The sequence below is a fragment of the Marmota monax genome, unplaced genomic scaffold (assembly GCF_021218885.2).
Source record: "Marmota monax isolate L192 unplaced genomic scaffold, Marmota_monax_Labrador192_F-V1.1 WCK01_AAM20220418_F8-fsc00116, whole genome shotgun sequence".
Taxonomy (NCBI): Eukaryota; Metazoa; Chordata; class Mammalia; order Rodentia; family Sciuridae; genus Marmota; species Marmota monax.
Genome location: NW_026695220.1, coordinates 1,405,237 through 1,431,769, shown reverse-complemented (window position 1 = coordinate 1,431,769; position 26,533 = coordinate 1,405,237). Strand labels below are relative to the sequence as shown.

The window sequence follows — 26,533 nt, the reverse complement described above, 5'->3', positions numbered from 1 at the left end:
ATGCTTGAGGCACTCCTAGATAAAATTCTGGCAGGCTTCTATGTAAGAATTAGCAAGCTGATTCTAAAATGTGTATGGAAAAACAAAGACCTCAAAAAGTCAAAACAATTTTGAAAAATCAAAGTTGAAACACAACACCTGATTTCAAAACTTATTAGGAAGCCATGAAAACAAGATATAGTGTCATTATCAGGACAGACATATATATCAGTAAAATAGAACGAAGTACAAAAACATACCCATATAAATATCAAATGACTTTTGACAATGTGAAAAAATGGGAAATCCAATGGGAAAAGAATAATCCCTTCATTTAGAACTGAAACAACTAAAAATCAACATGGAAAAAATAAGCATTGATCTTTACCTCACATTATATTTAAAAATCAACTAAAAATGGATTATAGAGCTAAAAATAACAGTTAAACCTATAAAATTCCTAAAAGATAATACAGGAGAAAATATTTATACTCTTAGGCAAATACCTTAGATGGAAAGTGAACCACAGAGGGGGAAAAAAAAAATGGATAAAATGGACAAATCTACAACCCTTGTTCTTCAAAAGATGTGAAAACAATGAAAAGGCACATCACACACTGGGAGAAAATATTTGCAAAACCCATATGCATATATACACACATTGAGCTTCGTATGTATATTTATATGTGTGTATGTATGTTTACATAAATATAACCCATCTATAGAATACAGATAGAACTCACAAAAACCAATAACAAGAAGATAACTCAAATTTTTAAACAGGCAAAGGATATGAACAGACACTTTAACAATGAAGACATTAATCACAAATAAGGATGGAAAAGACATTCAACATCATCGTCATGAGGGATATGGAAATTAAAACAAGAAGATATCATTTCACTTACTAAAATGATTAAAATTCACAACTCTAGCAATACCAACTTTTGGCAAGACTGTAAAACTAGTGAAATTCATACACTAATGGTGGGAATCTAAAAGGGTCTAGCTACTTTGGAAATAATCTGGTAATTTCTCATAAAGTTAAACCTACTTTAAACATACTTCCCACTACAACCCAGCAATTTTACTGTGGGCATTTATCCAATTGTTCACAGCACTTCTATTCACAAAAGCCAAAAAATATAAATACCCATCAAGTAGAAATTGATAAACGAATTGTGGTACATTCACTCAATGGACTTCAGCACAACAATAAAAGGGAATGAACTACCAACACAGGAAACAACATATAGCAATATCAGAAACATAACACAGATCAGAACAAGACAAACACAGAAAAATACATACCAGGTGTTTCTATTTATATGAAATTCTAAAACAAACAAAATTATCTGACAGAAAGCAGATGAGTGCCTGCACAGGATCAAGAGTGAGGGAAGAGACTAACTGCTAAATAGAATAAAAGAATTTCGGGGATGATGGAAATATATCTTGACTGTGGTTGTGCTTACACAGTTAAATACACATGTCAAAACTCACCCAACTCTACACTTAAAATTATTGAATTTTATTGTAGGAAACTTACACTTTTAATAAAGATGATTATAACATTCACAATCACACCAGGCACTATGGCTCATACCTGTAATGCCAGCTGTTCCATAGGTTGAAACAGGAGGATCACAAGTTCAAACCAAGCCCAGACAAGATAGTGAGTCCTCATCTCAAACAATAAATAAAGCAAAGTAAAAATATAGGAGATGGGGGTGCAGCTCGGTCTGTCTGCCAAACATTCATGAATCCCTGGGTTTGATGCCTAGCACCACTAAATAATAAATAAGTAAAATTCAAAAACATGATACTAATAAAAAGCATATCCAGTGCTCATATTATAAAAAGAAAACAGGAGGAACAATTATTAAAAAGGAAAAATAGAGCACATGAACATTTTTTTAAATAACCTAAATATGTTATTCATCTAAAGAATAATGTAGTCATGTTCAATTTTAATCTTCACTATACTTATTCACCAAGGAAATTGTGCAAATCTATAACAAGTGAAAAAGTATCTACTCTTATTTCAAATTGCTTCTATTCTGTTTGATGGCTTCTGTTTGCTAGTCATGGGAAGAGTATATCTGGTCCTTAAGGAACCAGATTGTGAAACCAGAAATGAGGGATTCTTAAGTGAATTGCGGCTGGCTGCTTTTGAAAAGGAGGCCCCATTGTGAGGCATTTCTTAACAAAATGTCAGTTTCAATGCCTCAGATACCAAGCATGGCCTTAAAGAGAAACACTAAGCACAGTCAAAGCAAACAGACTAATAAGGCGAAAGAAAGATAACTGACATTGTTCCTTGTTCCATTGTTCACACACATATACACACAGTCACAGACAACTGGGAATAAGAGCTTTAATAATTTCCAAAGGAAAGAAACAGAGTCACCTGCAATACATATAAAGGGAGGAATAGTTTTCGATTAACAAAGCTTACAGTAAAAATCAACAGGAGAGAGAATTTGAACCCTGGCATCCAAATTTCTCATAACTTTTAAAGTGTTCTCAACAACAAAGTAAATTATAATCAAATTTGGATTATTTTAGAGAAAATTACATATTTACACAAACACAGGAATTATCTAAACTGAAGACAAAGCCTGTCCATTGCCTCTAAGCTACTTTAAGTTACCTATTATTGCTTAAATGCATCTTATGCTTTTGTAACTATAGTACCATGAGGAACCAATAGAGTCACTGGGGTAAGAGAGTTAAAAAACAAAACTGGGGAGGGTGGGGACGGGGGAATGTGTGTGGGTGTGTGGGTGTGTGGGTGTGTGTGTGTGTGTGTGTGTGCGTGCGCACATATTTCTTATTTAAATATGAATTTGTGTCCAAAACACACTGAATTATGAAGTCAGACATATGTTGAAGTAGTCTAGTCACATAATCAAGAATAAATGAAGTATATAGCTAAGTAATTTATGACCCTAATATGAAACTCTGAAAGTCCTATAATCATATTTTTTAAAGATACTTACAATATCCTATTTAACATGATTTTTCTTTCTTAAAAAATTATGGGTTTGGACTGGGATGTGGCTCAAGCAGTAGCGCGCTCGCCTGGCATGCGTGAGGCCCGGGTTCGATCCTCAGCACCACATACAAACAAAGACGTTGTGTCTGCCGAAAACTAAAAAAAAATAAATATTAAAAAATTCTCTCTCTCTCTCTCTTTAAAAAAAAATATATATATATATGGGTTCGGGCTGGGGAATGTAGTTCAGTGGAAGAGCACTTGCTTAACATACTAGAGGCTCTGGATTCCATCCCCAGCACCTAAAAAAAAACCATATGGTGTTATTTATGTTATACATAGCTTAGATATGAGGTGTTCTCCAAAAGCTCATTTGTGAGACAATGAAAGAATATTCAGAAGTAAAATGATTAGAATATGAAAAATGTGACCTAATCAATGGACTGATCCACTGTTTTGGATTAACTGCTTAGTAACAGTAAGGAGATGGGGTGTGGCTGGGGGAAGTAGGTCACTGGGGCATATTTTGGAGTTTATATTTTGTCCCTGCTTTTTGGTTGTCATGTCCTGCGCTGCCTTCCTCTGCCATGCTCTTTCACCATGATGTTCTGCCTCACCTTGGGCCCAGAGCAATGGAGTTGGCCCATGGTAGACTGAGCCTGAGCCTTTGAAACTGTGAGCCAAAATAAACTTTTCCTCCTCTTACTTGTTCTATTCAGGTCTTTTGGTCACAGCAACACAAAGCTGACTAAAATATATGGTATTCTCACAAGTTTAGAATTTAGCAAAGGCAAAATAATGTCAAATTGTTATCTAGTCCAATAACCATCAGCATGCAAAGTTTCTTAAAATTGCTTGTGAATTATATACTTTTAGCAGTGATACATGCAGGAATTACAATCTGAGTACCATGAAACGTGTGAACCACAAAAAATACAATAAAGTTAATAACAGTTAAGATCAAGTAATAAAAAATTAGAACTGTGTTTCATCAACAAAAACAGAAAACAAAACAAACAAAAAAAAAAACCCACATGGATTTTCATGGATGCAAATCGCTACTCAGAAATTCTCCTTATCAGATATTCACCTCCCATTAAAATCAAAGGCAGGTATGATTTCCCCACTTATGAAAATACAATGTTTTCAAAAGTCAATTATATATTCAAATAATTTTAAATATTTAAGGGATTGTAAGACTTATCTTCTCCCTATATGACTTAAAGTACAACAAAATCTTCTGACTTGACAACTTCAATTTACCTTCACATAGTATTTATTATACAATTTATCTCCAATGACACTCCTTTTTAAAACTTTAACTAAATCATGCACTTCATTGTGACAAACTTACAACTGTCAAGAAATACTCATCACTCTTCCACAGCCAGCCATATAATATTGACAATTGTTTCAGGAAATATTAATGAGATACTTATTAATATATTTTACAAGTAATGATATATTTATTGATATATTAATATGTAGTTTATTATTATATTGCATAATATTAATAAATCTTTCAAGGAAATTAATGAGATGCTTACTAATATATGTTATTATATAAGTAATAATATACTTATTGATACAATTGATACATTAATATTTACTGTTTATTACATTATATAATGTTAATATATCTTTCAGGAAAACTCAAGAAATAATTGAGAAAAACTGGGAAGTGAATGTTCAAGTCAAGAAACACTCTCCATGCAAATACTATATTAGGAAGCACTAAGGACATGAAGTAAGTGTGAGATGAAACAGACACATAAACAAATTAATGCAATACAGAGTCCCAAAACAAAATATAGTAGGATAGCCAAACAGAAGAGATAGCTGATTTTTCTAATGTGGGCATGATAACTGAAGTTAAGTAGTCATGTGTCCTTGACTGAGAGGAAACAATCATGAGAAAAGTATAAAGGATTTAAAGGATTTAAGAGACACATCCCGACATTGTTGAGCAGTACTGTGAGCAAACACCTATCTCAAGTTCAAGAAGAATAATGACTCCTACTTTTTTAAGCCACCCTTAAACTATTTGTTTTAAGATATGTCTAACTGGTAAAATTTCAAAGATACTGGTTGATGCATTTATGCTCCCCAACATTGATCACAAAAAAACAAAACAAAACAAGGAATCTTACTGGATGCCAACTTCCCACACAGAGGAAGACATCATTAAGGATCATGAGCAGAGAAACCATGGGTTCGGATGCAATGGCCTAGAATCCTAGTTCCGCAACTAAACTGTGACCTTGGACAGGTTACTTATCCTTGCACAGTTTACTTATCTGTAAAAGTCATGCAAACAATCATTTCATAATGTTGCTTACAGAATTAAATTGGCCATCCATATAATAAATTCAATAGCATCTGACATATAATATGTGCTTATTAAAAATACTAGCAATTTCTTCTGCCACCATCAACCAGTAAGCCAATTCTTCATTTAAAATCAGTAAAGTTCAGAGTCTCCAGACCTCAAAAGAACAATTCAATACCACCTAAAACTAAAGAAGAAAAATACAGTTTCAAATTCATATCCCCTCACCTGTGTGTGTGTGTGTGTGTGTGTGTACACGCTTCAGAACTAAGCCACAGTATGCAACTGACAAACATTTGCTGAATGATAAATAAATTCCTTAGCCAAAGTATTTAGGAATAACAAAGAAAACACTGGAGTCATCAAGGAGAAGATATAATTTCTGACTTTGACTATGTCGTTTTTTTTAGTCATCTTCAAAAAATAGACATGATTTCCTTCTTATTACTTTAAATGAATCTCAAAAGTAGTCTAAAGGATTAATGAAAATATTTATAAAGCTTTAAGCTACTTGGAAGAAAAGACTATAAATGCAAATTGTCATTCTTCTTCTTTAGGATTATAGCTGCCCTGTCAAAATCCAAAGCTATATTAGTTTGTTTTTTCCTCAAAGATTGAATATTATTGTTTTCTATTATTTTATCCCTTAATAGTCAATGTGATAACTGTGGATTTTTGATGGAACAGTTATAGAAGATAATATTCCAGTTACCAATCTTGCCTACTATTCTGTTTCAAATTGATGAGCAAGTAATCTGTCTTGTATATCTTCTTCCAGGTACAACTCTCTATTTTCTAGATCATTACCCCATTCACACTTCAATTTGGTAAGCGCATTGACATTGTTCACCTGGCTGTTTTGCAACTCAACAAATATAATCTTGTATATGAAGAAAACATAGTTTATAAAATACAATCATAATTTTTTAAACCAGAGTTTAAGTATTTTCCATAATATTTCTAAAATCTTATATGCTATAGGTTTCTATCTTAAAATGAACACATGAAACTCATAACACATTTTAAAACAATCATAAAAAATAAGACTATAAAAAATAAAAAGATTTATACAAAACAAAAAATTTCATAAATCATTTACTTCTACATAGTGCCTCTATAAATATTAAGCAAAATCAAGCCTCCACGTTGGATTATTCTCAGTTCTATTATTACTTCATTATTTCTAGTATCAACTGATCTTAGACAATTTTCATTGTTTGTTTTTATTTTTAGTTTAAAATCACACATTACTCTCGAGAACATTTCAGATATTTTTTTTCTACATCAGTTCAACTTTAACATATAAGGCTGCCTACATAAGTTCACAAATTTCTGTCACTTGGATAAAGACATAAAGCCTTAATAGGATTTTTATTTCTGAGACTTTCTCAATGCATATTAATCAGAAGATAGATTCTGCACTCGCTGACAAATTCCTAAATGTATATATGCAATTAAATAGACAAGCAGTAAAATTTGAAGGTACCAAATTAGAAACTGGTACATGAACTGCACTCACCTGACTAAATGGAGCAGGTAGAAAGATAAATGCCAAGGCGTATTACTAGCCAACAATATAAACAAGGAGAGAACTTAAAAATAAAGAAAAATAACAAGTGGTCTTGGTCCCTACTCCGTAACTCACAAAAAGTCAAGGTCAAGAGATTGCTTAGATCTAACAAAGAGCCTTGCAAAACCCAGGTCAAAGCTGACTCTTGGAAGCTCTCTGTGCAACTCTCAGATCAAGTTCACCACTGTCTATTTTGTACTTCCTCTCTATCTGGTACACACTTCTCTTTTTATTGCCCACAACATATGACAACTATTGACATCTCTCCTCCATGGCTATATCTTCTCACACCTTGTGAGCACCCTAAAGCTTAATCAAATATGTGTTCCCAATTTTTTCACCTGATACATAGTAAATACTCAAGAAAAGTTACCAAATTGAACTTGAATAAAATTCTTTTTTCTAAACACCGTACAATTATGACAAAAATCAAATGTCTATAAATTAAAAAGGAAAGCCAAACTGAGAATAACCAAATACTTTAATATGTATTCTCTCTCTGGAATGTAATTATTAAACACCATAGACAAAACTGCAAACATGGGGTAAAATAGGACCAATCCTATTTCTACGAGATAAAACCAGTTTAATCAATACAGAATTTTACTTTGAAGTTCCCACGTCTCGTATGTATGTATGTGTGCATTTCTCTAGTTTTCTCTTACTTTTTCTCATTAATGATGAATCAGAAAACTTGAACAAAACTGAAACTCAAAGACATATTTGTACATAATCATTACTTTTCAATGTCCAGTCACTGTTAAAAATATACTCTCAACACTTAATCAATCCTGCAACATTTTTCACATTCCTAGCTCCCCCTGTGCAAAATTTTTAAATTGGAAAACTAACAGGTGATACATCTTTCTTTGTAGTAACCGAATAAATTTTTGCTCTATGTGAGTAGAACTGTCAAAGAACTGAATTTACAAGTACCCCCTCACAAAACTATTTCAGTATTCAGCTGTTTCCTAGCAACGGAATCTGCTATTTTCTCATCACAAATAGGCAATAGGGATAAAATCTGTGTCTCAGTGCATTCCGGAGTCAATGAAGGTTTAAAAAAAAAAAAAGAGCATAAATAATATGTAAAACTGTTAAGTATTTTCTAGTCTATGTAGGCTGAGGTTTTAAAATGGGAAATTACAATTCTTAAATATGATAAATGATCTGGAAAACAACAGTCTTTACAAAGAAGGGGGGGTCTTATCTTTTTTGTTAAGGGAGGATCACAAAGGTGAACACAAAAGTAGTTACTGAAGGATTACTCTGGAGAGTTCAACCATGAAGAATAAAGCTGTTATTCTCAATGCAGCAGGAGTTTAAACCTGGTTTATGCTACAATGTTGTTTCAAAGCAAAATAAAACATTCAAGCCATACATACTCCAGAGAAAAACTGTCAAAAGAGTAACCATTGTAACTACTAAGGCCAACCTAAGTAGTTCTTCAAAAGTATTCTGAGGTCATAAACTTTTGCAATTGAGATTTCAGAAATATTCTGCATATACAGCGCTTGGCATAGATTATTCGGTACTTTGCTCTTTCCTTTTATAAACAGTACACTGATGTGTAACCTGTTTTCTCAACAAATCAGACGAATGCCAACATGCAGCTCTTACACAATAATTCCTCAAATCCTGAGCACCTACTTACTCTTCACCAGGGAGTATATACTAGGTATCAGAGATAATTTAGTGGAATATGGCACAACTGTACCCTGTAACTGCTTCAATTTAAAATATGCAACAGAAATAGCTGCCTGAAGGCAAATATCAGAAAGCAGTACAGCGGAGAGGTATTGGATTGGACCTAGGGAGAAGCAACCAACTATAGCAAAACCATAGCAAAAAGGGCACAGAACTCAAGGAGTTACAGGAGACATAATGGAGGACCTGAGTCCTTCACTAATTAGCTGGATTGGCAAGTTTTATACAGAGCCTCTTATAACAGAAAGCAGGGTACTAATCATTACAATACATGACAGGACAAGGGAGCATATCCATTAGCCCCTGGAAGATAATTAGTTCATTAAAAAAAAAGTGGAGACCTCATGAATGGACTTAGTGAAATTTTATTTTATTTATTTAGTTAGTTGGGTACTAGAGATTGAAGTCAGGTGCTTTACCACTGAGCTACATTCCCCAGTCTTTTCTATTTTTGAGACAGGGTCTCTCTAAATTGCTGAGGCTGGCCTCCAACTTTCAATCTTCCTACTTCAGCCACCCAAGTCATTGGGATAACAAGTATGCACCACCACACCAGACATTTGTGTCCTTTTCAAAAAGACATAAAGAGAATTTTCACCCTTTCTCTCTGCTCTCTGCCATGTGAGGACACAAGGAAAAGACAGCCACCCGCAAAACAGGTAAGCCCTTACCAGATTCTAGATCTGCCAGTACCTTGGTCTTAGGTCTTCCAGCCTCCAGAACAAAGAAATAAGTATTTGTGGCTGTATCTTCCAGTTTATGGTCAAGCCACTTGTTATAGGAGCCTGAACTAAGACAATATCTACAAACCTAAAGTTTGCATTCTACTTGTCAAGGAAAAGGGTAAGACTGTACACAAATAATTACCATACAACTCTAAAATCCTTTCCTGCTCTAAAACTTCTATGCCTATATATTAACATTTGCTGGCAGACAGAACTTGAAATGAGGCAATCATTAAAATTCTTGTCTCAAGTAATTTCCATAATTACAAAATACATAACTGTGCAAAGCACCATAGAGAGAAATAAAAGGAAAAATCAGAACCTCTTAAAATATTATTCTTCCCATGAAGCAGCCCCTTCAAATGAACACCTAATATATATAGCACTTTGGAATTTTCAAAGCACCTTCATATAAATCATTGATTTTTTTCAATGAAGGAAACACACTAAAACTAAAACTCATTGGCTTGGTATAACTACTGTTACAACTTGATTTCCTACCATTCTTCACAGACACACCACTAATCATTTCCAAAACAAAGCCCATGCTTTCAAGCAACTAACCTTTTACTCCTACTACTCTCTGCAAGCTGTTCATTTCCTATAGCCAAATCATTTGAAGCCAGCATCAATTCTATCTTGTCTCAAAATTTGCTGGGATTAAGTGATAACTATTTTCAGGCCACTCCTCTCTTTCTACAAATTCATTGAGTCCTTTATGTACATCTTAGCAGCCTTTAGAAGAGAGAGTTCTTGAGGCCCAAGCTCTTGTTCCATTTCCCAAAATTACCTGGCCACTATGCAGTAAACCTGATATCTGCTAAGAAATGTGTTGAATGGACAGCCAATTGTTTAGTGGACCTTATATAGAACTTTAAAACCAATATCTCACAAACAGAACAATGACCAAGTTCAGCTTAGCATAGTCAGTCAACATCCAAAGCAAAGATGTTCATTTTTTCTTCCAAAATGAATGAATTCTCTTCTATTGATTTCATAGCTTTTAATTGCATTTCCCTACAGATCATTAACATGAGAAGAAATGGTGCCTGACATTAATGGAGGAAGTGAAGGTGTTACCTACTACTTGCCTATTGATTATTAATCAGCTGCAACACTGGTTCATAGCAATCCATTTTAAAGTGACATGAAATAATCAGGAAGTAATTTTAGGAAAAAATACACTAAGCAACAAAAACTCAAGTAGTTAGACAAGGAGTCAACTAGGTAGACAAAAATAAGATACAGAAACTCCTATATTAATCCAAAGTAAGCAAGCATTCAGGAGAATTAATAATAAACTGCTAAGGGCAGGGGACGTTATGCATGCAGTATAGGTCAGGGGTATAGCATGTGCTCAGCATGCATGAGACTCTGAGTTCAATCCCAGGCACCAAAAAAGAAAAAAAAGACTATTATATTCACTCACAGTTTAAGGAACTAAACTGAATACTGCTTTTAATAAGAGGATAAAAGATTTAAGAGGATTCAAATCTCTTTAGAAATAAAAATTACTTGATCAAGTACCTACAGAGTATATTTTTCCAAAGCAACAAATACTTGGTAAATCACAGAATCAACTAGAACTTTTAAAATGTGAGAAAGGAAATCCTTCTCAAAAAAATAGAAAATCCTTGCTTTTACTGCGACTCCAAGAATCACTTAATTGCCTGTCAATTCATTCCCTTGGAATTTCTCAATATGGTTCTTTCTATATCTACATGATCCCTCTACCTCGCCATATATATAAGTCAACTAAAAACGGATTAAAGGCTTAAATGTAAGACTTGAAACTATGAAGCTACTAGAAGAAAACATAAGAGATATGCTCCAATGGAAATGGCCTGGACAAAAATTTTGTGGATAAGATCTCAAAAGCACAGGCAACAAAACTAAAAATAGACCAACAGGATTACATCAAACCTTCTGCACAACAGGGGCTGGAGACATAACTTAGTGGTAGAGCTCCTGCCTAGTATTCACAAGGCCCTGGATTCAATACCCAGCCCTGCAAAACAAATTAACTAATTCATTTAAAGTTTTTGCACAATGAAGAAAACAATCAACAGACAACCTACAGAATGAAAAATATATATATATTTACAAACCATATATCTGATAAGAGTTAAAATCTAGAACATACAAGAAACTCAAACTCTATAGCAAAAAAATTCCCAAAATAATCCAATTTAAATTTAAAAAGGGCAAAAGCCTGGGATATATTAGATGAATTAAAACATCATCCTGTGCCTGATAAATATATAAAATTACATATAAGTTTAAAACAAATTTTTACAAGTATAAATATATTTGCTTAAAGTCTGTGGTTTGTTGTTTTTGTTGTTGTTTTGAGATGGGAGTCTCACTATATTGCCAAGGCTGTCCTTGAACTCCTGGGCTCAAATGACCTCCTACTTCAGGCTCCTAAGTAACTGAAACAGTAAGTATGTGCCACCATACTTGGCAAAAGTCTAGTTTTTAACATGTTACCTCTATACTCTAATGAAGAATCTCATAAACAGAAAGTGAAGTTTGTAATGCTATGTGAGAAAAAGAGAACGTTTCCCTTAAAGAAATTCAGCTATAATTTAAGGATCTGTACTATTTTCTAAAAACAGACAAAGCTTAGTGACATTAATGTGAAGGCATGTAAAAACTTAAGCTCAGTTGTAGACCCACCTCTTCTCCACTGACATACCGTGTGTGTCAGATTTTCATTATTGTGACAAGATGCCTGAGAAAACAACTTAAGAAGAGGAAATGTTTCAGAGATTTCAGTCCATGGTCACTTGGCCCATCATTTTGGGCCTGTACCAAGGCAGAACATCAAGGTGGGGAGCATATGTAGAACAAAGTTAATCACCTCATGGCAGCTAAGAAGAATATAGAGAGGAAAGAACCAGGATCCCAATACACTCTTCAAGAGCATGCATCCAATGACCTATTTTCTTGAATTAGAATCTACCTCCTAAGATTCCATCACTCCCCTATAGTGCTCCATCACTCCCCCATAGTGCCAAGAACTGGGGAGGAGAAAGAAGGGATAAGAAGAAATTAGTCAATGGGTATAAAATTAAACTTAAAATAGGAAGAATAAGTTTCGGTATTCTACTGCATAGTAGAACACATGAGCTTTTGGAGAACACTTAATATCCAAAAGATAATATCATGCTCTTCCTATGTGGTTTCACATAATCTCATAGCTTCACATTCTCTTTCCCAGGAATCTAGGCTCCAAAATTCAGCTTCTTTCTTGCCTTTTCCATTTGGAAAACTAATAACACCTCCAGATTAACATGGTTAGAACAGATATCTTGATTTTATGCATTTTCCTCACAAAAAAATAAATTGAGAGCACCTTCCACATATTGGTATCACCCTGTAATCAATTATTCAAGCCAAAAGTTTAGTCCCTATAACACAGTAATAAGGAACAGACTCTGAGACCCAGCTGCATAAATTCTGCCTCTATTCATTACTATCTGTGCAAGGATATGGTAAACCTCAAAGAGAAGACAGTAGCACTCACCATAGGGGCTACTATACACACTAAACATCTTAATTCATGTAAATCATTTAGAACAGCACTTGGCAAATATTAAGTTGTTATAGAGTTTAAAGCCACCATTATTCGGATTCTTCTTTTTTGTCTCACACCAATCCACCATGTCAACAACACTTCATAAACATAACTATAATCCATTGACTTCTCAGTGGTTATTAGCAGTCACTCATTCCAAGCCACCATCCAGATTACTTCCAACCCAGTCTTTCTGCTTCCATTCTTTCTTTAACCTCCAAAGTGGTTTTCAAGCACCAGCACAGTAATCTATTTAAAATAGAAATCAGATCCTATCACTCCCTTACTCAAAAGCATCTAATGACTTTCTACTACATTAAGCTAAAAAAAAAACGAACTCTTTACCCTGGTTTATTGAAAGTCCTACAAAGTCTTATATCCAGCCACTGTAGTCTGACCTTGTATCCCTCCCCTCTAGGGCACCATGTTGCAGCAAACTGGCCTTCTTTCTTCTTTCAAAAAAAAAAAAAAAAAATGCCAAGGGTCCCTCTTGGAACTTTTCCATCAATGATTTTTCCCTGCCTCGAATGCACTTTTCTCTATATCTATTCAGCTGACTCTTTCATGTCCTATATAATATTGTTATTATTTATTTCTTTGATAATTGTCTACTTTCAACTAGAAAATAAGCTTTACAATAGAAGAAACAGCATCTATCTTAAGTACTATATCCCTAGTACATGATATACAGTTGAACAAAATAAAAAGTCATTTAAAAACTAAATCACTAAATGAAAAAACTGGCTACATCTTCTAAAATTGTTACGTGAAGCAAAGAAATACATTTTTCTCTCATTGTTTCCCTACCTGGTTACCAATCTAGTGTGTCATAAATCCAAATTCAACCTTTTGCCTGCTTTGAAACTGCACCTTTCAATATTTTCTCAGAGTTTGAGTATCTAAATCCTCTAATTATATGACTTACACAAACACAGTTGTCATCAAGAAGCCCTAAAAATTATAAACAGAAAATCTAAGATCCAGTCATGGCTCCAGCAATTACTAACCAACAGAAACTGGGACAAAAGACTTAGCCTCTTTGAGCTACATTATCCTTGTCTGTATAATGCAGATTACAATACCTGTCTATCACAGAAACTTGTAATGAGGATCAAATGACATAACACATCAACAATAAACTATGAACCCAGGAGGACTGTATTCTCATAGTGTCTATCATCAGTCCAATAGAATTTCACGGAGCACTAACCCCATGTGCCAGATGTTACAATAGAAAGAAAAACTGAATTAAGAGCTTGCATTTTAGTTGAGGAGAAAAACACATAATGAGAATGATCTCATCATAGTTTGGTAGCATTCAGAGCGCAAAGGAAACACACTTAGCACAGTCTTGGAGGGTGTCCAGAGGAAGCAGGGCCATAGTTGAATTATATGGGTTCATAGGGTAAGGAAAGAGTTCATGTCAAAGGAGAAGGTACTGGCAAAATTTTAGCAGTTCTAAAGCAATTTAAAAGCCAGATTAGTTATATTATAAAAAATCACATGATCCAGGTTAAGAACAAGTTTTCAGAAATCACCTGAGGTAAAACTCTTCAATCAATTTACAACTTCCCCCAAAACCATTTATTTCATCCTCTACCATGAATTAAAAATACCTTTTAAATCTACTTTCGGGCACCTTTTCTCATCCTACAAGACTATTTCCATTTATAAAGCTAAATTTTTTCAATTACATACTCCAAGGTCAAAACCTCCCTCACTGGAAAGGACAGTAATATAGAGACCACAGCAACAGATTTAGATTTCTACTGAATCAACAGCTCTAAAAGGAACTCCTTTTCCTCTTTTATGTTCCCTTCCACAGCTGTCAGGACAGGTTCCCAAGCAATATATTCCATCCATTCTCCTGCACGATAAGGCAAAGGGTTCTCTGGACTTCCTGTTAATGAGGCCTGGCCCTGACACACAGGAGAAAGCCAAGCACTGCCTAAGACAGCAGGTCTCTGTCCCTCAATCAAGACAGGACACTGAAGCCAGAAGTCTGCACAACCCATCATTAATCAGGACAAATTCATTTAAAGTAAATCTGCATCCACTAAAACTATATAGTCATGTACTCTATGACCCATAGTTTCTATGGCACATAGCCAATAGAAACATGATTACCAAGAGATGTAATAGAATATTCAGAGCAGCAGAATTAGTAATAACCAAAAAGGAAAAAGAAAAGAAAATCCAAATGCCTGTGAACAATAAGATGAGCACATAAATTTTGACAAAATCAATCAGAACTAGACTAAATCAGAATCATGGCATCTGGCAGAATGCAATGAAAAGAACTCAGCTTCTCCTCTAGGATACTCTTAAAATGTAAAACTTGGATCTAAACACATGGAAACATCAAACAAACAAAAACTGAGAGATATTCTACAAAATAATAAGTTTTTTTAAATCTTCAAAAGCAACAAAGTCACTAGGCACGGTGGCCCACACCTGTAATCCCAATGGCCCACACCTGTAATCCCAATGGCTCAGGAGGTTGAGGCAGGAGGATCACAAATTCAAAGCCAGCCTCAGCAACTTAGTGAGGCCCAAAGCAACCTAGCAAAGACCCTGTCTCAAAATAGAAAAAATTAAAAGGACCGGAAATGTGGCTCAGTTATGTCTCTAGGTTCAATTCCTGGTACAAAAAAAAATGCAACAAAGTCCATGAAAATCAAGAAGAACCTAGAAATTTGTTCCCACCTGAGGAGACTAGAGACATGATAACAAAACAACAAATGTTATTTAGGTTGGATCCTTTTAAAATAAAAGACATGATTGAGACAATTGGTATAACTTGAATAGGGCCTGAGGATTAGATGATATTGACATATTGATATGAATTTCCTCATTTTTACAGCTGAATTGGGATTATGGGGAGAAATGTACCATTTGTAGGAATCACACTAAAAAGTAACAGGGGTGACAAGGAATCAGAATGGGAACTTATCTCAAATGGTTCAGAGAAAAAGTTACTGGTTTTTACCTGAAACTTTTCTGTAAATAGATGATTATTTCAAATTTTTAAAAATTAAATTTAAGAAGTATGTTGGGCTCATACATTGCTGGTAGGACTGAAAATTGGTACAACCATTCTGGAAAGCAGAGATTCCAAGAAAACTTGGAATGGAACCACCATTTGACCCAGGCATCCAACGCCTAGGTTTATAGCCAAAAAACTTAAAAATCAGCATACTACAGGGACACAGCAGCTCAATTCACAATAGCTAAGCTATGGAACCAACCTAGGTGCCCTTCAACAGATGAATGGATACAGAAAATGTGGTATACGTACACAATGAAATATTACTCAGCCATAAAAAAAATAACCTTTTGCCCTTTGCCAGCAAATAGATGGATCTGGAGACTTATCATGCTAAGTGAAATAAGCCAATCCCACAGAACCAAAGGCCAAATATTCTCTCTAATATGAGAACGGTAACACACAATAAGGGGGAGGGGTGGTGAGGGAATAATAGAAGTTCAAGGGATTAGACAAAGGGGAATAAAGGGTAATAAAAGAAAGGGAGAGAGGATGGGAATAGGAAAGATAATGGAATGAATCGGACATAACTTCCCTGTATTCATATATGAACACACCACCAGTGAAATTCCACATCATATACAACCACAAGCATGGGATCTAATTAGAATGTTATACTCCATGTATACATAATATGCCAAAATACACTGTATTGTCATGTATAACTAAAAAGAACAAATTTTTAAAATCTGGAAAAAAAAATATGTTGAGGGCTGGAGTTGTGGCTTAGTGGTGGAGTGCTCGCCTAGCATATGTAAGGCCCTGGGTTTGATCCTCAGCACCACACAAAGATAAGTAAATAAAGGTATTGTGTCCATCTACAACTAAAACATAAATATATATATATATATATATATATATTGAGAGGAGAAGAATGAGCAGCAGGGTGGGAAGAAGAAAGGAATTCAAAGTTTATAGGTTATATTTCTTATCCACAAATAACAAGTTTAAGCATAACTTGTTGAAAAATGATTGCATTACAAACTTAGGATCTCGTTGATTTTGTCTTTTGGTTTTTTTGTTTTGTTTTGATGATACCCATGATTAAACCCAGGGCACTGTGCATGTGTTAGGCAAGTGCTGTACCACTTAGCCGGGGCCCTAAATTTTGTCTTTTCTCTTAGTATACTTAGATTCCCCTGACATCTACCCAAAAGAAAAAAAATTCTAAAATTTTGTGAAAACCTGCCACATATCCTTCTTTCTACACTGGATTATTAGAAAGATGAACTGGATAGCAAATATATGTGGAACATCTTCAATTATCTGAAAGAAAAATTTATAGCAAATGCAAAAAAAAGTTTAAGGACAAATTTATATAATAAACATAAAATAAATAATTTAAATACATGTTAAATACATAAAATAAATATATAAAATAAAATTATTTATAAAATAATTTATAAAATTTATTAAAAATTTACTTAAACATGGAAATACACAGAATCAGAAGTGTTTGAAGCCCCCAAAGTAAAACAATTTTGGATTCATTTCCATAGTTATGATTAAATTAGGTATTACACAACTTGGCTTAAATGGAAATTACAAATTACATTTTTTTTTAATTTTTATTTTTAGTTGTAGATGAAATCAATATCTTTATTTTACTTATTTTTATGTGGTGCTAAGGATCGAACACAGTGCCTCACACATGCTAGGCAAGCGCTCTACCACTGAGCTACAGCCCCAGCCCCTACAAATTACATGTAATACACATGAAGTGTCTAATACATAGCATACAGCAGTTGTCTGCCTCCTCATTATCATTCTCCCCACTCCCCATTACTAGCAATCAGTCTTCCACATCTGTTGGAAATATTGTGATTTCAGGAATATGTTGTCAGCTCCCATGATCCACCAACTAACAACTAATAGGGAAGACCCATGACCTTGGGCTAGGCAATCTCTTTGACCACAATAACTGATTAAGTGATGGAAATATGATAGTTGAATTGTGTCCTCCAAAATTACATATTAAAGCTATAGCCCCTAGTATTTCAGAATGTGACCTCATTTGGAAATAGTCATTGCAAATACACTTAATTAAAATGAGGTCACACTAGAGTAAGAGAGCCCCTAATCCAATATGACTGGTATCCTCATAATAAGTAGAAGTGTGTGCTCCACAGGGAGAATGCCACGTGAAGACTGGATCTATGTTGTCACAAGCCAAGAAATTACCAGAAGTTAGAAGAGACACCCAGAATAAACCCTTCTCTAGCACCCAGAGGGAGCACAGACATGCTAACATCTTGATTTTAAACTTCTACCTTCTAAAACCAAGAGACAATAAGTTTCTATTGTTCTAAGACACCAGTGTGTAATACTTTGCTATGGCAGTCTTAGGAAGCTAATACAGCATGTGACTTAAGCCATTACAAGCTCAGTAAATATTAAGACTAAGGGTAGAAATTCTGGGACTATTTTTTGGAATGATATCCTTGATTTGGATATCATTCCAAAAAATCATCAAGGAACAAAGCACATGCATAGGAGAAAAGGCAACTGGAAAGAAATAGAACACCAATCAAGCTATATACGAAACTTCCACTACTAAACCTGGACTGCTCAACTTCATGAGCTAGCAGATTCCATTTACTGGTTAAGGTAGCCCAGGCTGGTTTTCTATTACCTGCAACGGAGAGGGGGCGGGGATAATATTACTTAATGGGGACACTAAGCTAGTGTCAAGAGGTTTTCTGCTGCCAGAAACACAATTCCACTCAAATATGAGTTCCTGAATTAGTTCCTTAAAAAACTGAAACTTCATTATCCTATAATAAGAAATCTTAGTGGTTCCACAGCTGGTTAATTCAGCTACTCAATGGCACCAGTACGTAATCAGATTCTTCCCACCTTTCTTCTACAAGTCTGTCTTGCAAACTGGGCTGTCCTCAATCGTCATCTGCCTTATCTCAAGATGGCTACAGCTGTTATAAGTATCACATTCAGTTATAATACTATCCAGAAGGGGAAAAAGGACTATTTCATCACATGTGCCCATTTTGTTAGCAAGAAGATTTTCTTTCAGAAGCCCCAAACAACTTCTCATATTATTCGGCCAGAACTACACTGTGTCACATACATGAACCAAATATTGAGGGAGAAGTCACAATAAGTGGCCTAAAGGTAACTCCAGAAGCTTTCTGAGATGCATGGTGATATCTATGATTGTCATGGAGACTAGGGGCCACTATTGGCATTTAGTAGATGACATTTAGCTACTGTCTTGAAAAGTATATGGCTGATTTACCCAAAGAAGTGCTATCCAAAAGGTCAACAAAAAGAAAATAGGCAAAACCAAAAATAATAGACTAATATTCGTGTCCTCCACAGAGGATCTCAATGGTAAAAAAACACTATTCTTGGGCTGGGGATGTGGCTCAAGTGGTAGCACGCTTCCCTGGCATGCGTGCGGCCTGGGTTCAATCCTCAGCACCACATACAAAGAAAGATGTTGTGTCTGCCGAAAACTAAAAAATAAATATTAAAAATTCTCTCTCTCTCTCTCTCTCTCTCTCTCTCTCTAAAAAAAGAAAAAAGACACTATTCTTATCTATAAATAGATTGTAAATAGTACTAATTACTATTTCAGACAAGAGAAAAAATTATATATAAGGAACAAGTTTAAGAATAAGATAAAAAAAATAACATAGAATTAGGGATCAAGAAGGAATATTAATAAACGCCTAATTAAGGGTGAGAGTGTAACTCAGTAGTAGAGATTGTTGGCATACATAACATCCTGGGTTCAATTCCCAACACCACAAACACAAACACACAAACATCAGAAACACACCACACACACCAGTTTAAAATCTACAAGGTATTTTCATAAATTATCTCATTTAATAAAAATAAAGTTAATATTTCAGTCTTCCCAAATGCTGATGTAACTGAATGACACATGTTTAGGCAACCCCAGAGACTCAATAATAAAAGTTATTTATACCAGAAAATGCTACAATTTTTAACTCAAAAGGATAATGTAGTATATGTTTACATAGTAATCAGCTTAAAAGACTCATCTTTATACTTGGAAGGATTCTTCCACATTAAGTACCAACAACAAAGAACAACAAAAAAAAAAAAACAAAGACTAGACCTACATTAAAAGACAACAACAATGCATAACGTGTACAATTTTAAGATGTCACCTCAAGCGTCCTGCTTTCAACACACTAATCCTATCATTTGTTCTTTTTTTTTTTTTAATATTTTTTTATTTTTTAGTTATCGGCAGACACAACATCTTTGTTTGTATGTGGTGCTGAGGATCGAACCCAGGCCGCACGCATGCCAGGCGAGCGCGCTACCACTTGAGCCACATCCCCAGCCCTATCATTTGTTCTATATAGATAGATACCTCTGATTGCATCCCATACCAGGCTGTTTTCGCAGCACTAGCACATAGCAGAATTTTTTAAATACATTACATAAAGATTTCCTTCTAGTCCTGGAGGTATAGCTCACTGGTAGAGTACTTGCCTAGAATGCATAAGGCACTGGGTTCAATCCCCAGCACTACAAATAAATGAACAAAAAAACTATCTTTTATATTGCCTCCACTGATACAAAATACTAATTTGGGACAGAAATCTAGGGGTTATATCCACCAAGAGCTATATATGAAGTCCATCATCAAGGTAAAAAGCCATGACCTTGAAGAAATCCAGAGGCCATTCATGAAATTAATCAGCTCACCGCCAGTATTCATAGAAGAAAAAATAAGAAAACCAACTGTTGGTAGTAATAAGAAAAAACCTGAGAGTTCTGGAATGAACAGTACAACATCATAAGCAATCTAAACAGCATTATGAAAATTGAATTAACTTATCCCATAAAGAAGCACAAAACAAAACTACCAAGGGTATCATGATTTAAAATGTGAGCGCATCGAATTCAGAAATGAAGTGAAATACTTACTGCCAAAGCCTTGGACAGTTTGGCTCTAAATTCATTCAGGATGATTGCCACAATGTCCTTAAGTGGCACATAAGCAAAGCCATCTTCCAAGTAGACTTTCCTTCCTCGGAACAAATCTAGAGCATCAGCAAAAGGGATCTGAATTCAGGGTGACACAAGGAAAAACAGTCAGTGAATGTCACTACAAGTATTAGGTCTAAACAAAGAAATTCATTAGTCTCAAAAGAAACAACCAGAACAGAAAGATGAATTTATGTCCCTTAAAACCAAACAATTAGCATTAAAAGAAATAGCAGTGTAAAAATAAAATTGTTTCAGAGTAAATGCCTCAAAAAATAATATCAACAATAAGAGGTAAATAAGAATGCTTTCTTTTATTCATAACCTATCATTAAAAATTATAATGCCCAGGATTTCAAACTCCACACTTGAGGTCTCTCAGCATGTTACATTCACCTCACATGACATATCTCACATTTTATTCTGCACGCAAAAAAAAATCCTAAATTGTATACAACATATTCAGCACTGAAAATTACTTGTAAGCAAAGTAATTTAAAATTTCTTCAGCTATGTTTCCATTTTTTCTCTGGAGAAATACATTGGAAAAGCTAATTTTCACAATAAGAAATGGATATAATAAGCATTCAGTTTAGTTAATAAAATAAATATTTGTCATAACTACTTAAAAATAATACTCTACTTTCATTTTTTAGGTCCTATGAACTATACTGAAATTTTAATAAATAAGCAAAATATTGTATTAGCTAATTATGAAAATCATCCTCACTGTCCAACATCATTTTTCTTCTTTTTATAAAATCAGACCAAAAATTAGCTGAAAATTGATCCCCAAATATGTCTACTCACCCACGTTCTAGAAGAGTAAAATCTATATGCCTACAATTCTGTATATCTGATGACGCCTCACACTATAAACAGGTCACATGTTTTTTAACCAGATAGAAATTGGTACATGTATCAAAAGATATTATTACAACTGTTGTCCTCAAGGAGTTCATCACATAATTGAGGACAGCAAGAGACAGATACATAAAAAGCCAAACAGCTCTACATAGTGGCACCATGTATGATACTACATCAAACAAGTGGTTCAACTCAACAGGACACAGGAGAGGAACAGGTAAGAAGGTTTAGTGCAATAACACAGGCAAGAAAAGGACACAAAAGTTTGGAAACAAAAGTTCTAATCCAAGTCTAGAATCTTGTCTAGTCTCCTAATGATGAGATTTATTTGTTAATCTTATAAATGATTCTCAAATTCAGCATTTAGATCTGTGAAACTGGGAGAGAGGAGAAAGGGATGAGCTAAATGATACTTAGAGGTTCTTTAGCAATAACAATCCATGATTCAAGCTTATTAAGGTGGTCACATTGGAAATAAAAATGTCCAAGCTAAAGTATAAGATGATATGAAGGCAGAGTAATGAGAAATATATGGTGTGGGAGGACTATTGATCCCCATACTCCCAGTGTGAAAGGCTGACTAAATGATGCCAACAGATGGAAACGGGGAGGCTGGAATAGAGAGCTAATGCAGAGGCAGGGTTTTAAACTAATAGCACTTTCAATGATAATCAGCACAATCTTTTCAAAGGGAATTGTGGGGTTGGAGTTATCAAATTTTAAACTGAATTTCAGCTCTCTCTTCTTTGCCTTCAGAACTATTCAATCCAAAAGCTATTTGGTGGGTTCAAACACACTGGGTATCTATGCTGAGAGGTTGGAAAAGTCAAGGGGACCTAGCACAGGAAGAAGAAATCTGAGTAGGTTAAGAAAGGAGACCAGGTAAGCTTACAGTGTCACAGTCCAAGTAGAATGCAGTAGAGACCACATAAGGAAGCATCGTGTCAAAGCCCAAACCAGTGAAGAGGGCTTCCATGCAAGGCAGCGATTTAAACAGTGTTGGAGCCAAGTGGGAGATGAGGGTATCCTACAGAGGGAGGAGCTCTGTGGGTATAGGAGCCCAAGCAATGCAAGGAGCTCATTCCTTTAAAAGATTGGCTTGTTGTGGGTGTCTGAGCTCCATCAATTAAGAGGATATCTGTGTAAGACGACAGCCTAATGGTGAATGTTGACACAGCCTCATTAGTGCAGTGAAGACAAGATCTGTGCAGGAAAGGGAGTAGAGGTGGTGACAAGGGGCTACACAAAATGTACGAATTAAACATGCATAAAGCTCAAAGTAACATATTTAACAAATCCTAGAACATATTTTAAATATTTACATACTTTATAAACTGACTCCGTCTCCAACTGAACCCCACTTAAACTTGGTGAAGAGGCAATAATTTCCTCTTCTCGAAGACTCTTCTCTTCATCGCTTATCTAAAAGGAAACATATTTTATACCATTTTTAAAAAGTAAGCCTTTTTTCAGTTGCGAAAAAATGTTCTCCTATTCTAGTGAAATCCTATACTTTTATAAAAAATGTAATATCCGAATATTTTAAATCATTTGTAATACGATTATAAAATCATCATTGAGAGAAAAGATGGCGGCGAATAGAGTGCATCACCCCCGTGTACCGCGTTACTGCGCAGGTGAATAACGAGTTAGAACGACCAAAAGCTATCTTGTTAGGAATTTCCAACAAAATTGGGGTGCAACGAAACCTAGAGGAAGGATTTCCATCACCGAGGACCGGTTACTGGGTCTCAATCGCGAGTGAACTGTGCGGCCGGAGATTCAGGCTGATTGATCCGCAGCCCGCCCCGCGGCTAGAGACGGCAGGGTGCCAAGAAGCGGCCAGCAACGCAGAGAGACGGCGCTGTGGATTCTGCGGAGTCCTGCCGGCTGTGCCCTCACTGAGCTCCGGGCGGAGTTCGGGGTTTGAGCCGAGGAAGGAAGCGGTCCAGTTCTGTCCCCCACACCAGACAGCCCACCAAGGAAGCCAGCGACCACCATCTTGGAGAGCTGACATTACCATCGCCAGTTTCCGACAGATCGCAGCAATAGAACAGGTGTGTGTCATTCAGCCCATCTCCCATACAGCGGGGAATTCCCATAAAATCTCTCACGGGCTTTCCGGGGACGGGACTATCAGAGTGAGCGTGAATAGAGGCGTGGGGAAAGGTAAAGGCACCTGACCTCCAACTCCCCCTCCCATGAGCGGCGAAAAGGAAACCTGTCTCGCCAGCTCTGGGGGAGTGGCAAGCAGAAGGAATCAAAACAATAAGGTTCCGGTTCCCAATAGCCACGCTACACATCCGCAAACTGCAGGCACAGAGTATAGTTTGAACTGCGGAGAGGCATCACACTGGGGAAGTCCTGGCTAGCAGGAGATTAGAGGCCAGGAATAAACCTAAGCTAACAGGTTTGGAGAGACACCAGGTGGGGGAGGAGGGAGCGGCCCCACACGGATTGTATCCTACAGCCAGAGGGCAAAATCTTGGCCTGGAAGGCACAGCACCACCTACTGGAAGTGAAGAAAATAGAAGCCTAACAGTGCCTTTTTTTTTTTTTTTTTTCTTTTTTCATTTTTTTTAATTTTAAATTTTTTTAATTACTTTTTTTCTTCAATTGTAATTTTTTTCAATTGTAATTTTTATTTTACTATATTTTATTTTTTTTTATCATTTCTTTTCTATTCTTTTCACTTTCTTTCTTCTCTCCCTCTCTCTTTCTTGGTTTGCGTCCTTACCTTTTCCCCATCTTTCCTCGTAAGCATGACCACCCAGATTACGTATAACTTACTAAATGCAAATAGATGAATACTACGAATCGGTCCATAGTCCACCTAAGCCCTTAACTACCCCCAAGTACTCCTGTGTATTCTCTCGTTAATATCCGCCTGCATTTGAGCAACCCCCCGAACAAGCTAACATATACTAACCTCCATACCATCAAATTGCCCGACCTTAACATAAAATCCTACGTCCAAACATCAAGTCTCTATATGCCATCAAAATCTGAAGGCCTTTAATGAAACTAATGAATTTACCTTAAATCACAATTAAATCCAACATCTCTAAACATCGTCTCCTAACACAAAGGAGAGACAGTGGAACTACAAAAACCAAAACAAATTTAAAGAAGAAAACAGAAACACAGCAGTCAAACAGAGTTGGAAAGTAACGTGAGCACCATGAAAAAATAAGGGAAAAAAGGAATACAAACAATGCAGGACAACTTAAATACACAGGAGAACCTAGAGGCATCAAAAAAATGGACAGAGAAAGAACTCAAGGCATACCTAACTCAGATGGAACGGAATCTTAGAGAAGACATTAGACAGCAAGTACAAACAATGAAAGTATACTTTGAAAACAAATTAAATAGGCAAATTCAAATGGCAAAGAACGAGCTATACCAGGAGATAGAGATTTAAAAAAAAAAATCAAACAGTAATCCTACAAATGCAGGAAACCATAAACCAAATTAAAAACTCAAACGAGAATATTACAAATAGACTAGATCAAGTAGAAGTCAGAACATCAGATAATGAAGACAAAGTTTATCAACTTGAAAAGAATATAGTCAACACAGAAAGGATGCTTAAAATTCATGAGCAATCTATCCAAGAGATATGGGATGTCATAAAAAAACCAAACTTGAGAGTCATTGGGATAGAAGAAGGTATAGAGGTTCAAACTAAAGAATGAACAATCTGTTGAATGAAATAATCTTAGAAAACTTCCCAGATATGAAAGATGGAATGGAATGCCAAATCCTGGAAGCCTACAGGACCCCAAACATACAAAACCATAATAGACCAACTCCAAGACACATAATTATGAAGATATACAGCATACAGAACAAGGAGAGAATATTAAAAGCTACTAGAGAAAGGAGGCAGGTTACATTCAGGGGTAAACCAATTAGGTTAATGGCTGATTTTTCATCACAGACGTTGAAAGCGAGAAGATCCTGGAACAACATATTTCAAACGCTGAAAAATAATGGATTCCAACCAAGAATACTGTATCCAGCAAAACTAAGCTTCAGATTTGACAATGAAATTAAAATATTTCATGATAAACAAAAGTTAAAAGAATTTGCAGCCAGAAAACCAGCACTGCAAGGCATTTTGAGCAAAACACTATAAGAAGAGGAATTGAAAAACAGCTCCCAAAACTAACAGTGGGAGGTATCTCAGTAAAAGGGGGAGAAAAATAACCAAAGAGGAAAAACTAGCCAAATAAAAATAAATAAACAAATAAGCATTACTGGAAGTACAAACCATATATCAATAGTAACCTTAAACGTTAATGGCTTAAATTCACCAATCAAGAGACATAGGCTAGTAACCTGGATTAAAAACACAAATCCAACAATATGTTGCCTTCAGGAGACTCATCTGACAGGAAAAGACATACACAGGCTGAAGGTGAAAGGCTGGGAAAAAACATACCACTCACATGGTCCTCGGAAGCAAGCAGGAGTGGCCATACTCATATTGAATAAAATCAACTTCAAACCTAAGTTAATCAAAAGGGGTAAAGAAGGACACTATATACTGTTAAAAGGAACCATCCACCAATAAGACATAGCAATTATCAATATGTATGCACCAAACAATGGTGCTGCAACGTTCATAAAACAAACTCTCCTCAAGTTCAAGAGTCAAATAGACCACAACACAATAATTATGGGTGACTTCAACACACCACTCTCTCCATTGGACAGATCCTCCAGACAAAAGCTGAATAA

The 26,533-nt window shown here is 35.5% G+C and overlaps 1 protein-coding gene across 6 annotated transcripts in view; it reads right to left on the bottom strand.

The window, feature by feature from the left end:
* Positions 1 to 26,533, bottom strand: part of Prim2 (DNA primase subunit 2) — a 436,920-nt gene that overhangs the window by 199,407 nt on the left and 210,980 nt on the right. For all 6 annotated transcript variants that reach the window (XM_046432559.2, XM_058575226.1, XM_046432556.2 and 3 more), the window contains 2 exons: positions 23,114 to 23,209; positions 20,861 to 20,998 (listed from right to left, as the gene is read on the bottom strand). In XM_046432559.2, coding sequence (XP_046288515.1) covers positions 20,861 to 20,998; positions 23,114 to 23,209 — 234 coding nt within the window. The remainder of the gene's footprint in view (positions 1 to 20,860; positions 20,999 to 23,113; positions 23,210 to 26,533) is intronic.